The 17,109-nt window shown below is 36.9% G+C and overlaps 1 protein-coding gene across 1 annotated transcript in view; it reads right to left on the bottom strand.

Annotated features, from left to right (window-relative positions):
• tok (tolkin) overlaps positions 1-17,109 on the bottom strand; it is a 66,578-nt gene that overhangs the window by 24,835 nt on the left and 24,634 nt on the right. Inside the window, exons 3-6 of the mRNA XM_069502349.1 lie at positions 10,499-10,749; positions 9,369-9,943; positions 6,750-7,068; positions 4,761-4,975 (exon numbers count right to left, since the gene is read on the bottom strand). Of these exons, the coding sequence (XP_069358450.1) occupies positions 4,761-4,975; positions 6,750-7,068; positions 9,369-9,943; positions 10,499-10,749 (1,360 nt within the window). The remainder of the gene's footprint in view (positions 1-4,760; positions 4,976-6,749; positions 7,069-9,368; positions 9,944-10,498; positions 10,750-17,109) is intronic.

Below are 17,109 nucleotides of genomic sequence, written 5' to 3'. Positions count from 1 at the left end.
GATTTATTCCTGGTGTGATAAGCGGTGATTCCTGGAATATTTTATGAGGACCAACCGGCAAATGAGAGAAAAGGAATACCGACTTATTATGGACTTATTCCTGGTGAGATAGCGGTGATTCTTGAGAATAGGTTATGATAAGCCAACAAGCAAATAGGGGAAACGAATACCGCTTATGTATGACTTATTCCTCGTGTGATAAGCGGTGATTCCTGAGAATATTTTATGATGAACCAAGTGGCAATGGGAGAAAGAATACCGACTTATGTATGGACTTATTCCTGGTGTGATAAGCGGTAATTACTGAGAATAGTTTATGTAATATAACTTGTCCCAATTGTGTCAAAGCAATCGTGCCAAAGGAGGGCAGCATTGACTATAATATAGACCTAAGAATAAGGAATCAAGAATGACAAATGGAAGGTGGCAATACTGACGTAAACAATGGATCGTATTCCGGTGACAAAAGCTGGTCCTAGTAAGAACCAACAACGAATTGGAAAACGGCTGACGAAGCGTCTGAAAAATGACGAACAATAATAGTCTGGTAAAACCTGATTCGATAATCCCGATGCGAGTGGACGGTGATCTTCAGTATGAACTTCAGCAACTGATCGGGTCGCGATGGTGACAAGAGGGAGTCTAGTTAATTTGATGGAAAACAAGCAGACTAATTCGGGGTCGGCAAGTGGAAAGGGTGTATCCTTTTTATTAATAATAATAGATTATCTACAGAATAGAGGTACAGAAGTAGATATCATGGTTGGAAAATCACTTTACCTGTTCTAGCAGATACTCACTAATGTTCAAGGGTTACTTAAATTCAAATTAAAGTTCTTATAATTGACGTATTCCGTAATGATATATTAATTATGTCTTGCTGAATTCGGTACGTAGTAGCTAGAAGTTGTATAGACCCTTTAAAGTAGATCTAAAATGACATGCTGATTGTAAATGCTAAATATCGGTTCATGTTAATGTACATCTTCGCAGTCACTCATTGTATTACGTTGATGTTTGGTGGAAACAGCACAGTAAGAGCAAATTCTTAAATACTATTTCAAGTAACATCTATTCCAATAGACTATATAAGCAGTTCGCGCACGAAGGCTTGCTTACTTCACTCGCTAGGTATTAATGTATGGATCGCTGATATGTTATTAAAGCGTATAAGTACACCAATGTATCACGAAATAATTTCCTACATCTTTGTCATTCATTTGTTACACACTGACACGAGACAAGCAACGGTGACCGATGCGGCAATTCACGGCTCAGCATGACGCTGGGTTGGTGCAGCGTTTGGTGCTGTTTGTCCTCAATCACCGTGTTCAAGTTAACCATATTATCATAAGAGGACGAGGGTCTCTGGCATCGTTCGTCCTTACGCGCTCAAGAATGTACAAGAATGGAAGTTTCCAGAAATCAGTTTTATTGTATGTTACATCAATTAAGTCTATAGTGCCATGAAGGACTCGTTGCTTGCGAGACAATAAATGGGGCAACAAAACGCCGTCTGTTGCGCTCTCTATCGCACTTACGGGGCTTATGGTAGACACAGTTATGCATGCATCTGCCCCTAGTGCAAGGATGATATGGGGCATCACAGGTAACGAGTTTATAATAATACAATAATACCTTGGCTAACATCATTGTGACTTATTTTGTTATATTAATAATAGTATTTGTTGTGCTACAATCGAGATACAGTCAGAGGCAGTCGTCTCAGTTATTTGAAAATATAGGATTACATTTTACACATTGTAGATCTCATAGTGATCTGTACTGTGTGTATCATTATCAATTAGTGGATTCATGTTTCTTTAAATTTCTGGAATAATATGATTATTGGGGTCTCCTTAGAATACATTGTGGTTTGTTTCGATCTTAGTACTTATTAATAATAACAACTACATTTAACCATATTATTTATCTTGACTTCGTAGACATAGGTTCAATAATCAATAACTCAATTTGATAGGTAATTATCTTTTATTGTTATTCAAGTAGAGTACAAAATATGGTCACATAATATCTGTGCCGACATCTCTGCCTTTCTGGTCTGCAAAATTATTTTACAATCATTATTCATATACTTACCGATATTGCTTAGTATAATACTACATATATGCAATTAAAGATTGGCATATTGTTTTCTTATTATTTGTTTACGTTACATACTTATATTGTAATATATATATATATTTTTTTTATTTTATTTTTTTTTCAACGGTGTCAATCAGTAGGTACCACTTGAGAATAATTAAATGTCAATTCACGATAATCAAATTGGTAATGCATGAAACACTACAAAGACATTATAATCAAGGTCAACTCATATCAAATATTCATCAATTGTATGAGAACATTGGATTATAAGATATTCTTTTAATTTATTTTTAAGTTTAAAGAAATTATGAAGTCTACAGAAGTAGTTAGGTTCATTAGTATATTGTAAAACTTTGTGATTAATTTTGTATAAAGTGTTAGTAATGGTCAATGGGATCCAACAACTCTTACCATATCTCTTAAAATGTATATACTAGTGAAAATATTGTAATTTGTGTTGCATTAGAGCATTATGTAGGATTAGAATTCATGTCATTACAGTGGTAAGAAGGAAAGGGCAAACAAACTTACTTTAATTGAAAACTGATAGTGACATTGTTTAAAATCATAGAGTACTTAGCACTCAGAATTCAAGTTGGTGATAATTCACTATCCTTCTTTTCTTTCCTCGTTGTTGTTTTGTTTAAGGTTGATTATATTTTATTCGCTTTAAATGCAAATTACCAAAGATGTTTTATAATTCTCATAATTAGTATTGCCACATTTGCCATGCAAATATTTATTCACGTATTACTAAATACAAATACAAACTTGAAGAATATGTAGTTCATAATAATATTTAAAAATAAAATTATTGATTTCACTATAATTTCCTTGTATTAAGTATTAACATAAATTGTGTTGATTTCAATATTTGATTATACTATTGTGAATTGGTTGTATACGTATATCACTAACAATAACTAGATCATACAATTTTCTTAATATCAAGCTTAAATCAGAATGACTTATAGTATTTACTATTTACTTATCTCAGTGTGATTTGTTGTGTATTTATAAGAATTAGACTTAAAGATGTTGATTGCAATGTACATAATGATTATTGATACCAGTATTTTGTAGGTCTCATTGGCACTTGTTTTGTGCACTTGTTAAATCTAACAATGTTAGCTTTGATCTGTTAGAGGAATTATTATACTAATCATATTAATTATAATATAGGACTGTTAAGGTATTCTATGTTGCTCCTATTGAGTTATGGGTATGAGGGCATTACCCTCGGTTGGAAGGCCGAGTGGTCAGATATGAGGACATATCTGGAGCAGGATGGACGACTGTAGGCAACACAGAAAACCTGCCATCTGTCACCCGTGAGTGGAGGTGTGACAGTGGTAGCGGCGTCGGACGGACGCAGCGAGAGAAAAAAGATGGACGATATAAAAGTAATTAAGCGAGATATAAGTACTAGGTGATTAATTAAGCTAGATATAAACTAAGTGGATGTTACAAGTGTACCTGAATATAAGACTGTGGACATCGGAACTGCGTTTGATTCATATTAGGGTCATCCCAAGACTAATAAACCCGGATTGGAGGTTAAGTTGTTTATACTAGGTATTTCACTCTCCAGGTCTATAATTATAGTCGCGGGCATCAGATTGTCTAAATAAATAAAATGAAAAGGTGACTGACTGACTGACTGATCTATTAACGCACAGCTCAAACTACTGGATAGATCGGGCTGAAATTTAGCACGCAGATACCTTTTATATGACGTACGCATTCGCTAAGAAAGGATTTTTGAAAATTCAAAGCTAAGGGGGTGAAGTAGGGGTTTGAAATTTGTGTAGTCCACGCGGATGAAGTCGCGAGCGTAAGCTAGTTTATAATATAGGTACTTGGATAATGATAGGTAGTGGTATAGGTAGCGATATGGGCACTAATAGTGATTCAAAAAGCATGACTGCTTTTGCCATCATACAGTTTAATTCATGATGCGCTTTTCATTGAAGGAAAACAATGACGTGAACACAAGGAAAACTAGTATGCGCTTTGTGAAACTTCGAACTTCGATCTATCAATAGACCTTTCCGAGAATAGGCCACCATCTACGGCCCTCCCCCCACCTCTCGTTCACCCACTTTTCAGTTTTCACTATGTTCTTTAGGTCATCGGTCTAACGTGTCGTTCAGGGTTCATAGGTACCTATATTATGTATGTAGGTATGTATGTGAGTTCTTTGTTACACCATAACTTCTAAATGCCTAAAATGTATGCGGTATCATTAGAATCATTACATCATCCCAAGTAAAACCAGCTAGGTATAATTTTTGAAAAAAAAAATCAAAATGGCAGAGTAGTCGTGTTTTCGATTTTTTTTATTACTACTTGTAACTAATATAGGTACCTACACTATAACGTGGATTTGTAGGCGTTTTATTAAATATACTTACCCATTAGAATGTTTAATATCTAAAAAGCAATATAGTGCTTATTGATTGGATTACCTGTCAACAAAAATGTGTTTGCTAGATACGATGCCAATCACCAGTTCAGAAGAACACATCTGTCTAGCAGCCAGTTTTGTGTCTAGCAGCCAGTTTTGCGGCCGACTTGACCTGCCCAATGCCTATTGCCTTGCTTGCTATCTTATTTTTTACCCTGCCTGTAAAATTGACGAATCTACTTACCCACAAGGTCGTTCAGTGAAGACAATGTAGTCCTTATGGTCGGACTCCCTCTCAACAAACTTGACGCAAGTGAAGTTCTCCCAATGTCTCATGGCCTGCTTGAAGAGGGACTTGTGGGCACCGCTGAAGTTGCCGTCAATTTCATATGGTATGACTCCATTCTCCCATATACGCTCTTTTCTGTTAGTCGCTGCTCTGGCGGTGCGATGACGTCTCTTGGAAAATATAAAGCGAGGTTTAGACTAGCAAGAACTTCTTGCAAGTTATTCCGCAATTACTTGCAGAATTGTTTACACTAAAAGCAATATTGTACATTTACATACATTTGTGACTTGCGGCAAGTCCAGCAAGTTACAATACTTGCGGAAGTGAGCTTGATGTGATTGTTTACACGGTAGAAATAGCTTGCGGAAGTCAACTTCTGTAAGTTTTGTTGCTAATCTAAACCTCGCTTGAGGATTACATTAAATAACTTTTGAAGGCTGCTGCCCCCAGGGCATGGAGCCCTAGGGCTTACTCTCTGGCAGGGCTCCCACGCTCACCCGACCGTCCGGTGAGACTGTAACGGCTAATAGGCCTCTAAACAGCATAACACATTACGAAAAAAAATTTTAATGCAGTAAACGAGAGTTCCAGAAGTTTTAAATGATGTCGTTACATCGAAAATCAATTTAACAAAAACATTAATAAAAAAGAGTATGACAATAATTTCAACGAACACAAATAAAATTGGAAATGCAGCTGAACTGACGCCAAAAACCAAATGCAAAAATTAAATATGCTAATCCATATAAATATTACTAAAAACGCGCAAATGTGTATGTCTGTCTATCTGTTTCATGCCCCATCCGTTTAACCAATTTTCAGAGATAGCTTGCATCTCTGAGACAGGCATAAACTATTTTTTATCCCGGAAAATTAAAGAGCTCCCACGTGATTTTTTGAAAAACCTAAATCCACACGGACAAAGTTGTGGGTAGGTACTATTTGTGTTTCTATAAAGGAAATTGCATTTTTATCATAGAAGAACAGAAACTTTGTATCTACCTACCTAGAGGAAACATTAAAACTTTAGAATCGTTGAGCCTGAGGCCTCTCCAGCGTCAGTGCGACGGGACTTTACTAAAGTTTTTCAATTTGGACTTTTACAAGTTCTACAAGTGTCTAATATAGGTACATAATAGTAAGGAGTTGTATACAACGTTAGTTTTAGTTGAAGCAAAAACCGGAACACGTGTCCAATATTTTTGCATAAAGAATTATATACTTATAGAAAATTTCAATAATATTTAATAAAAAAAATTACGAAGTTATAAGCTTGTTGTGTTCAGTCGTTATCCTCGAAAAACATGGTCAACCAAGCGGCTGTGAGCGAACGGGACGGCTGGCGTCGATCGTACGCGTTCCCGCTCGCGTGGCTCGAATCAGCTGGTGCATGCGGTCATTCAACTCGGTGTTCGAACTTGCAGGATTTTATAGTATTTTTTGGTTAAAATGTAACCCGTAGTAAAAATAATTGCAATCGATTTTGTTACTGATTGTGAACAAACTACTTTCATGTTTTGCGTATACTAAAACTAGCGTTGTAGGTATATTTCGTTTTGTAATATTTCAGTAATATGAATACTTCTAATACGAATTAGAGACAAATGAAGTACTAGCTGATGCCCGCGACTTCGACCGCATGGATCTAAGTTTTTAATCCACCCATCTGATTAAATGATTTTGACGAACTTTGGTACAGAGGTGTTTGCACCCCAGGGACGGGCCTAGGCTACTTCTTGCCCTGGAAAATAAAAAATTAAAAAAACCCTGACTCCACCTGGATGAAATCGCAGACAATACAACTAAAAAGAGATCTTACGGAATTTTTCAAACACATAAATCCACGCAGAAGAAGTCGCAGGTCTGCATCGTCTAGTCTAATAACATGCGGATGAAATAGCAGGCATCATATAGTCTGATAATAATATGATGTTCTGTTCTTACCTCAATTACCTCAGTATGATTGTAAAATCTGTTTTCATCAGCTTCTAAGTCCACTTCAGTGTCCCGAAAAAACCAACCTTCAAATGGGTTGCTCATATTTAGTTTTATTTCCTGATCTCTTCTATCTTTTGGTGGTGGTTTGACCTCGAACTTCTCTTCAAATTCGTGTTCTGGTACTAAAGTTTTTCTGTAGTATGCTGTATTTTTTATCCTCTTTTCATAACGTGAGGCTTTTTTGTAGTTTTCAACTTCACTCGCGATTTCATCAGAAACTTTAAGTGTGTTGTCTCCTGTTTTTTCATTGGATATGTTTCTTAACCTAAAAAGAATATTAAGTAACTATTCGTATTACTTAAAACTTTTACTAGCTTATTAAGTTTATACTTTGCGTCAATATTTCTCAAATTTTGTGACGAGTTGTGATGTGATAATGCAACCATGCTAATAAAATTATGAACTACCAGCAGTCTTGCACCCAGGTTCGTTTGTGTAGAATTTCTAAGTATCATGAAGGTACACACATAATATATTATATGGATCGAATACATAACCTCCTTTTTGAAGTCGATTAAAATACCTTTCTTATTGGGGTCTACTTATAGAGAGAACTCGTCCTATATGTAAATCTTATAGCTTCTAGACCCAGTGGTTTGAACTGTACATTGATATGTCAGCCAGGCAGTTTCTAAAGGTATGATTCCGAACCACGCTGCACGCAGCAGCGCTGCCGCAACAGTGCTGTGACCAGCTGTCACAGTCCTGTCGCGGCACTACTGGTCTCCATACAATAGTATATATAGGAGTATAGATTGTATACTGCCTAGCTCGGAACGTAATGTCATTACGTTCCGAGCTAGGCAGCAATGTTCCGCTACATTGCTGCCGCGAAACAAAGCCTTATAAAGTACTCTAAGTAAATATATCGCTGAAAGACATCATTATGTAATCACGACAGTAAAGTTAAGTTGGAAACTTTGATGCATCAGCTTCAAGTGCTCTCAGAGGTTTTAATAAGGCTAATGAATGAACGCGAAAAGCATACAGAACCGAATAGGTAGTGCATTAATTCAATTTACTTCGGCGTCAGTTAGGTGTGGATTACATGGTCGACGGTCTTGAATTCAGAGTTCTGTGTTTTGCGTTCTCTTTTATGAAACAGTTGCTTTTTTAACATAATATAGGCATGCGTTTGACTGCACTCACACCAAATTCTTGTGAGAGCAGGAAATGAGGAAATCCGTAAAAGGCTACGGCTCTCCTCATTTCTGGTTATCTCAATATAGGCATGCGTTTGACTGCACTCACACCCAATTTTCTTGAGAGCAGCAAATGTGGAGATCCGTAAATGGCTATGGCTCTTCTCATGTCTGGTTATCACAATACAGGCATGCGTTTGACTGCACTCACACCAAATTCTTGTGAGAGCAGGAACTAGGGAGATCCGTAGACTAGGCTATAGCTCTCCTCATTTCTGGTTATCACAATATAGACATGCGTTTGACTGCACACACGCTAAATTCTTGTGAGAGCAGGAAATCGGGAGATCCGTAGACTAGGCTATAGCTCTCCTCATTTCTGGTTATCACAATATAGGCATGCGCTTGACTGCACTCACATCAAATTCTAGTAAGAACAGGAATTTAGGAGACTACCGGTTCTCTTCGTCTCTTGGATATGATCACGTAGTGGAACTCCGAGCATATCTCAACTCATACTAAACCAGACTTTACTCAAAGTTAAAATGAGACACAATTAGATTTATATCTCTGGATAAGTCAAGACTGAGCAGAATCAAAGTCAAAAGTCAAAGTCATAAATATAGCTCTGGACTGCAGTGTGTGGGAACGAAGGCCTACAACGCCTACGAGTTTCAAACGTAGGTATGCTATGACTGCAGACACTTTTAATGAAAATAGGCTAATAGATCTTGGCAAGTGTGACTTTTGAAATGTTCTCTTAAAAAAGCAGATCTTATAAATATTTTGTAAGTTATTTGAATTTTGAATAGTTTTTGTGTTGTGTTTAACTTTTTGTTTCATATTTAGTATTGTGGGTTTTCGCATTTTTTGGTATCGGAATCACAAAATACTTTCTTATTTTGTGTCTCAATGTTCGATCACAGGTCACAATTTTTTTAAGTTCAATTACTTAGTTTAGATGCACCTACTTATTCAACTACGGCTTGCGGTCACTTTTGTGTAGTTCTGAGACACTTACCTACATCATGATAGCATTGTCAAAGCTCTAGGAGAATTAAATTTATAAGTGCTCAGAATGAGAGGTAAAAGGAAACTATCGTGCTTTTGATATTCTCGACAGTAGGTACATCTTAATTGGTTGCAAAGGTCGAGCAAGTTAAGGAAGTTGTACATTAATTAACAAGCTTTTATTTAACAAAGTTCCTGTTAAAAATAATAATTTCCGTCATGTTATTTTTTTTGGTACATTTCAAGTATCACTACCTATAACAATTTTTTTTGGCGAAGCTATGATATTTGGGTACCGACGAAATACAAGGTTTGGCCAAACAAGTTCTTTGAAAGCTGGCAGACCGTTAGTGGCAGTCATGTTATGGTACTAGCTCTTTATATAAAATAATAAAAAAGTAGTTAACCTTACCGTCTACTGTTTCCATGTCTCCTTCTTCTTCGTCTTCTATGACTAGATGTGTTTCGTAATAAAGTTTGCAAACTCGCTGTGGGCTTCAGTAAATCATTAGATTCATATATTTTGTTATAAAGTTCTTGACTGGTATTGTTTACTAACTCCTTCTGTAACGTCTCATTATCCTCATCTCTTTCGTTTACAGGTAACACTCCATTCGTGGGAGCAGGAGCTACAGTTACATTTTCAGGTAGCTCTTTAAATTTCAAGTTATTGCTAAAGTCTCCAGTTATTTCTCGACTGTTACTTTGAATTTTGTTAGTGACTTCATCCGTTTTATGGGAAAAGTTTGAAATTTGAATATGAGGATAAAACTCTTCTAGATTTAAAATATTATCACTTGAAATGTTAACTACTAAAACACCATCTTGTTCTAAACTCTCTGACTCGGTCAGGTTATCTGTTACATTAGTTTCATTTAAATTACTATCCTTATTTTGATTGTAAAGGTTAGGTGCGTCCAAATCTTCATCCATTGGTATTCTACCATGTTTTCTCAGAAGAGATTTATCTAAACCTGGTGGGATGACCTGAAAATAATCTATGTGAAGTTATCATATTATATAATGCAATGATCGGTAATAGTATATTTGTACGCACAGAAATTCGTATTTTTTTTAAATAGCCTTTTTCAGATCTTCAAGTACTTATAAGTTTTGGTGCCATTCAAATTTAAAACGAATGGTGTTAATTCAGTAATTAATCAGTATTTAGTATTCGTTATTTGTTTTTTTTTGTATTAAACAGGATAAAAAAGGTGTTTAAATATTTCCTTACGATACTCTACTCTATTACATAGGTATTATCATTAGTATTATAATAAACTATTTTTAACACTTAATAAATTATGTTTATTGACTGACGTATTAACATTTATGTTATTTATATTAGCATTATTTTCTGTAGTACCTCTTTATCTTTTTTGCCACTAAGTGATTTTGAGGACACCCACTGTGTGCCTCTCACACCTTCCTAAGGTTGACTGGGAGACAAGGTTCTCGAGTTTGGTTGTGCAATAAAGTTAAAAAAATACTCAAATAAATTTTAAAGCTAAAAAATACACTTTTTTAAAATTTTCAACTTACTTTAGTGTTTATAGAAGCTTCATTGTACTTCCGTGATTTTTCCTGAGAGAGTGGCAGCGGCTGCTTCGTCCGCTTTCTCAATATATCTGTAAGACCTTCCTCTTCAACTTGCAGACCTTCTAACAATACTTCCTTCTTAAGTCTCTCTACCTCTTCTTGTAATGACTTATTAATCTTAGACACTGAGGGGGCAGTGTGGACTGGCTTAAAATAATCTCTGTCCGGTATAGCGATGTCTCCTTGAAAGTTTTCTGTAACAAAGAAAAAACGATTTTTGAACGCACAATTAAAATTATTGTTTTTAATATAGGGTGATTGATTATAATTTAAAGCCCAAGACACGGGTCTGCTCGCGTAGCTCTGCTGCCATAAGCCTACTTTGTTGTATTTGTTTATAAATTGCGAAAAACGAAATTAAATTTGTCTTCCACCTTAAAGATTCTTATTGAAAAGAAGACAATTTACCTAGTAGATAAACCCTTTGTTTAAATATTTGAAATAGGTAATTTCAAAATCATTTTAACAACGCCAAAATGTTAGGGAATTTTAATAGGATTTGATCGTTTTACCCAGAGAGATGGCATAAACTAGAGGTGTCATCAGGCCGGGGGAAATTACCTAAGGTGGCGCGCTCTTTTGACGACTCTCGCGTAAGCTGTTATATCTCATGAGAGAGAGAGAGAGATAAAGATTAAACTTTGTTCACCAATAAAAAGTACCTAAAGTAAATTACATAATTCGGTATTAATGTAAAATTTTGGTTCAAAGTTAACAAATCTTGATCTACCTAACCCATTTTCCTTTCATTTTTGGTCAAAATTTATCTGTGACATCACTTTAACCACCTCACAATCAACTGGATCTTACTGATCACTAGCTTATGCCCGCGACTTCATCCACGTGGACTACACAAATTTCACGCCCCTGTTTCACCCCCTTGGGGGTTGAATTTTCAAAAATCCTTTCTTAGCGGATGCCTACGTCATCATAGCTATCTGCATGCCAAACTTCAGCCTGATCCGTCCAGTAGTTTGAGCTGTGCGTTGATAGATCAGTCAGTCAGTCAGTCACATTTTTTCCTTTTATATATTTAGATTAATGGGGGCACTTTTTTGTCGCTTTATGCATGAGGTTTGCTCATCTAGGTTATGGCATCTCTCTGGTTTCACCTGTCTTGAAACTCTTGAAATCGACCTCATTATGAATTTAATTGTAAAACTGGCAAGAGGATGAATCTCAACTTGTCGTCTGTGTCGTCAAAGGTATTTGACGCTCATTAGATATTAATGTTTCAAAATTATCCACGAAATTAAACTTCGTTAATTTCCCCCGTGATTTGCTACGCCATCAAATTTTGAATAAGTACTTTATATAGGTAGGTACTAGGTGATGCACACGACTTCGTTCGCGTGGATTTAGGTTTTTAAAAACGCGGGAAATGCATGATTTTCTGGTATAAAGCCTATGCCATTCTCCAGGTCTTTAACTGTACCCAAGCAAAAATGATTGAAGGACAAACCAATAAATCAACAAACGAACACACTTCCGTAGGTACTTATAATATTATATGGGTAGGGTAGTGATAATAAATTATCATAAGAATAAAATGGTTGTGTTTTTTAACTATAAAGGCTTGCGCTTGACTGCAATCACAGTTTTCGTTTATACCTATATCGTTTATTTTATTCATTTGCTTTCATGATTACATGAAGCCCCGTCAAGGTATTGCAACTGACTGGTACCTACTAAAAATCGTCAAAAAAAATTATAAGTAGGTATATACCTATTTCTGATCAATATTAATAAGTATGGTAATAGTTTCGAAATTAAACTTCGTTCGCAAATATTTAATTTATCGTAAAATCAGCTCGCACATTTCACGAAAAGCAAACACAAATTTAATTATCCGGTAATCTATAACCTGATTCGAAATTCAAATTCGCAATAACGCCTCGCTGCAGGCGATTAACAACGCGCATCTGGTGTTGCCATAAAATGTAACGAGCCCGTGTTTCTGCCCATCTGCGGTCCAACGCTGGCTGCCAATTAATTAATTCCACATACAAGCGTACAAGACGGGTAATGGATGACGTGGTTTACGATGACCACGCGTGCTTGTATATTCATATAGTAGCTTAGTAGAGAATTATGTTGAATTTGTGTTAGATGATTGTGTTTCTGCCTTGGTTTCTGCCCAGCTGCGGTCCATCGGTGGCTGCCAATCAATTAATTTTCCTTACAAGCTTACAAGGCAAGGCAATGGATGACTTGGATTACAATGAACTCGGTTGAATATTAATTATTTTCGATAGTGGTATAACTATTGAAATTGTGCACGAAACGTGTGCGTCGAGTGTGTTTTGGGATTTTTGTGGTGCTGCGTGGTAGTGATCCGTATTGCTTGCCTGGTAGCTGGTTTTCCTGCATGTTTAGCAGTGGGAGGGCAGGCTGTGCATGTTGCATGCTGCATGTGTTGCACTATGCAGATTTTATCTGTTTCAGCGGATTATAGCAAATTAAGCTTTTGGTTCATTGTAAATCTAAACTAATCCATACTTATATTATAAATGCGAAAGTGTGTGTGTCTGTCTATCTGTCAGTCTGTCTGTCTGTCTGCTAGATTTTCACGGCCCACCCGTTCAACCTATATTAAAGAAATTTGGTATAGTGATAGCTTGCATCCCGCGGAAAGACATTTATTATTCCAGAAAATCAAATAGTTCCCACGGGATTTTTGAAATCCTAAATCCACGCGGACGAAGTCGCGGGCATCATCTAGTATTTGATAAATATAAACCGGCCAAGTTTAGGGGTACCCACCGCCCGCTGGCAGTCAGACGGACGGACAGTGCGCGAAGGCTTAGTTTTAGAGTCCCGTTGGTACACTTCGGATACGGAACCCTAAAAAGGTGAATAGTTCAAATCAAGGGGAATCGCCATCTTATTTTATAGGTCGCAAAAAATAACAAAAGAGCGAAACATAAAATAAGAATTTTATGTGTCATATTCAATAAGAAAATCACACTTTTACAGCGTCTATTGATAAAATAGCCATATATATTCATAACCTATGAAAATAACAAATTGCTGTTTCAGGTTTCAAGCGTTCGTGTTGGCGCGTGAGTCGTGACGTCATTATCTTGTATTTTTTAGAAAGCGGAATTGTTTTATCGTAATTGGTGATAACCTAGAGATCCACCTCCTTCCTATTCGGGAGGTCGGAGATCTGATCCTTGAGGTCCTGTTCGATCCTAGAGGGGCGTACCTCTAACTTTTCGAAAATATCTTGTGTTAAATTCGATTAAATATCACTTGATTTAAGGGTGAAGGAAAAATTGTGAGGAAACCTGAATGCCTGAGAGTTCTTTATAATGTTCTCAAAGGTGAGTGAAGTCTGGCATCCGCACTTGGTCAGCGTGGTAGACTATGGCCAAACTCTTCTCACTCTGAGAGAAGACCCATGCTCAGGAGTTTAGAGCCGGCAATGGTTTAATCATGATTCATGATTACTCTACTAAGTACCGAACGGGCGTCCTCCCGCGATTCGGCCCATATAACCGAGAGGTTGGTGGGGCCATGGGAGATGGAGGGTTGTCTCTGCCTACTCTACTAAAATGCTTATTCCAAAGTATGGCAACTACTTAATTCCCTCACAACCAAATTATATAACACTAGCTGATGCCCGCGACTTCGTACGCGTGGATTTAGGTTTTTAAAAATCCTGTGGGAACTCTTAAAATTTTCCGGGCTAAAAAGTAGCCTATGTCCTTCCCCGGGTTGCAAGCTACCTCTGTACCAAATTTCGTCAAAATCGGTTGAACGGTTAAGCCGTGAAAAGCTAGCAGACAGACAGACAGACACACTTTCGCATTTATAATATTAAGTATGGATTTGTAACTGAAGAGTAAAATATAATATTGTTTCAGCGTCATATCTTTGAATTGCAGTATGGGCGGTGGTACAACTATCAAGTAAAAGCGATACACCAAATAATTGACTTTTACAAAGCATAAGTATTATTATTGTGTGCTTACTACAGTAAGCTTCGTCTGTATAAAAGCGCTATTACAATAAGTGCTGAATTGATTTTAAGTCAACTTTAAATAAATACAGCACTTTAAATAAATAGCGACACTTCTTACGCTGTAATAAATTGCAATTCAGCTTTCACACCGCCTTGAAATAAAATTTAATAAATGCCTCGAATGCCCGACTAAATACGTGAGTAAAGCCGTTGACAGATATTATATATAATTTTACTATATTTATAGTTTTAGGGGTTAAATAATGGAGCGATAAATCGATATCTGGCTTAGTTATAAATCTGGAACAACAAATAATAATAGAACAATAACCGTAATACGTTGTATGGAGAAGCTTATAGGAAGAGTAATCTTAAGTAGCCCGCTACCTCTTGTAACTTAGAGCGGTATGAAGTCGTTATGCGCTGTATAATTTAATCGCAGGACGCCGCATAGCCCGCAGCCATTTCAATCGATGTGTTTTATGCAAATTTTAACTATTACCTTCATTTGACAAGATCGTATAGTTCTTGCATTTCACGAAGGCCACTGACTCATGCTTGTGTTTAAGTCGTATCGGAATACGTAAGGTACACTAAATGTGTGTGTTTGCGAGGGCTTGCTCGCGACTGATTGGTCCGACATGCACGCACACTTACGCAATGACCATGTAAACGACGTTACCACAAGTAAAGTTCACAAGCCTTCGTGAATTGCAAGAACTGTACCAGATTAATATTTACTAGCGGCCCACTCCGACTTCGCCTGGGTTGAAAAAAATTATATCATCATCAATATATATATATATTATATACTTATAATAAAACTGTAACAGGTCAAATTCTGTACATTGAAGATATTTTGAAAATTTTTTTTCGAGGGCACTCTATAATCGATACTGAACCCAAAACTGTAATTTTTTTCATTTTTGTCTGTCTGTCTGTCTGTCTGTCTGTCTGTATCACGGCCGCGCATCACGCTGAAACTACTGAATGGATTCCAATGAAACTTGGTACGATTTGAGGTCATACTATGAGGAAGAATATAGGATACTTTTTATCCCGAAATTCAGCATGGTTCCCGTAGGAGAGGGGATGAAAGTTAAAATGTATACTGAGTTGTAATTCATTAACGCGTAGTCCGATTTCATTCATTCTTTCGACTCGACTGAATTGAATCGACTGTTAGGCGGAACGAAGTTCGCTGGGTCAGCTAGTACGAAATATAAACGATGTCCATCTGGAATTATGCGCCTCTTAAATGGTTAAAGAACTGATTGTAGAAATTGAAATTGGAGAGTGGTTCCGGAGATTACTCTCTACATATTCAAACTCACTAAATTCTTCATCATCATCATCATGATCGCCGGCTCACTACAGAGCACGGGTCTCATCTCAGAGTGACAAGGGTTATGGCCATAGTCTACCACGCTGGCCATGTGCGGATTACTAACGGTAAGCGGTAGACACTAAATTCTTACTCTTTCTTAATATTAGTACAAATTGGAATACTACCTGACCAGCCACTGAGCTTCGCTTGGATGGTATTTCTGAGAATTCTTTCATAGTGGTGGTCTACTACTAATTAGTCATTTATTAAACTTTATCATCAACCGATAAACGTCCACTGCTGGACAAAGGTCTCTTGTAGGGACTTCTAAACGCCACGGTCTTGCGCCTCCTGAATTCAGCGGCTCTCTGCAACTCGTCTGATGTCATCGGTCCACCTATTGGAGGGTCTTCCAACGCTGCGCTTTCCGGTGCGAGGTCGCCATTCCAGCACCTTAGGACCCCCAACGTCTAGCGGCTTTCTAACTATGTGCCCTGCCTATTGCTACTTCAGCTTCGCTACCCGCTGAGTTATGTCAGTTACTCTGGTTGTCCTACGGATCTCTTCATTTCTGATTTGATCACGTAGAGTAACTCCAAGCATAGCTCTTTCCTTCGCTCGCTGAGTGACTCTGGGCTTTCTTATGAGGCCCTAATATTATTTGCATTAATGCATATTAATTTGAATCATACTCAAATCATTTATTCAGATACAATAAACAAAAATACCAAACTTATTCTATATATAACATAAAAATTACAGATCGAAAATATCATCTAAACCACCGCAACGAGGCAGGGTGCCCAGAAACTAAACATCTTGCATCATTAAACTTGCAAAGACTAAATTCTATGTTTTGATAATCTCGCGCAGTTTATGACATTATTTACTGAAATAGGCTATTTCAGTAAGGAAATAAGCATATTAATGACTCAAAATATTTGTCAATCCTAAAATTACGCTATGCCTGCCTGCCAATTAAAAGTTTCCCCGCAACTTAAATGTTCAACGATTTCCCAAAATAATTGAGGAAAATGTCCAATTTAAACGGGATCAGGCCTTGTCACCCTTTGTCAAAGAAAAGTTAGTAACCAATATCTAAGGCAAAAGCGGTACCTAATAGCCTAGTAGTTAAGACTTTGAAGTTATATTCTGAGAGTCCGGGATTTGACCCCGGGCAAACTTTTTGGGCTATTAAATATCATTAGCTTTACCTAGCTTTTGTTTTAAAAAATAATGACTTCTGTGTAGTCCACGCGG

The sequence above is a fragment of the Maniola hyperantus genome, chromosome 12, assembly GCF_902806685.2.
Source record: "Maniola hyperantus chromosome 12, iAphHyp1.2, whole genome shotgun sequence".
NCBI lineage: Eukaryota > Metazoa > Arthropoda > Insecta > Lepidoptera > Nymphalidae > Maniola > Maniola hyperantus.
Note: the sequence above shows the minus strand (reverse complement) of the source record. Positions and strands in the feature narration are given on the sequence as shown.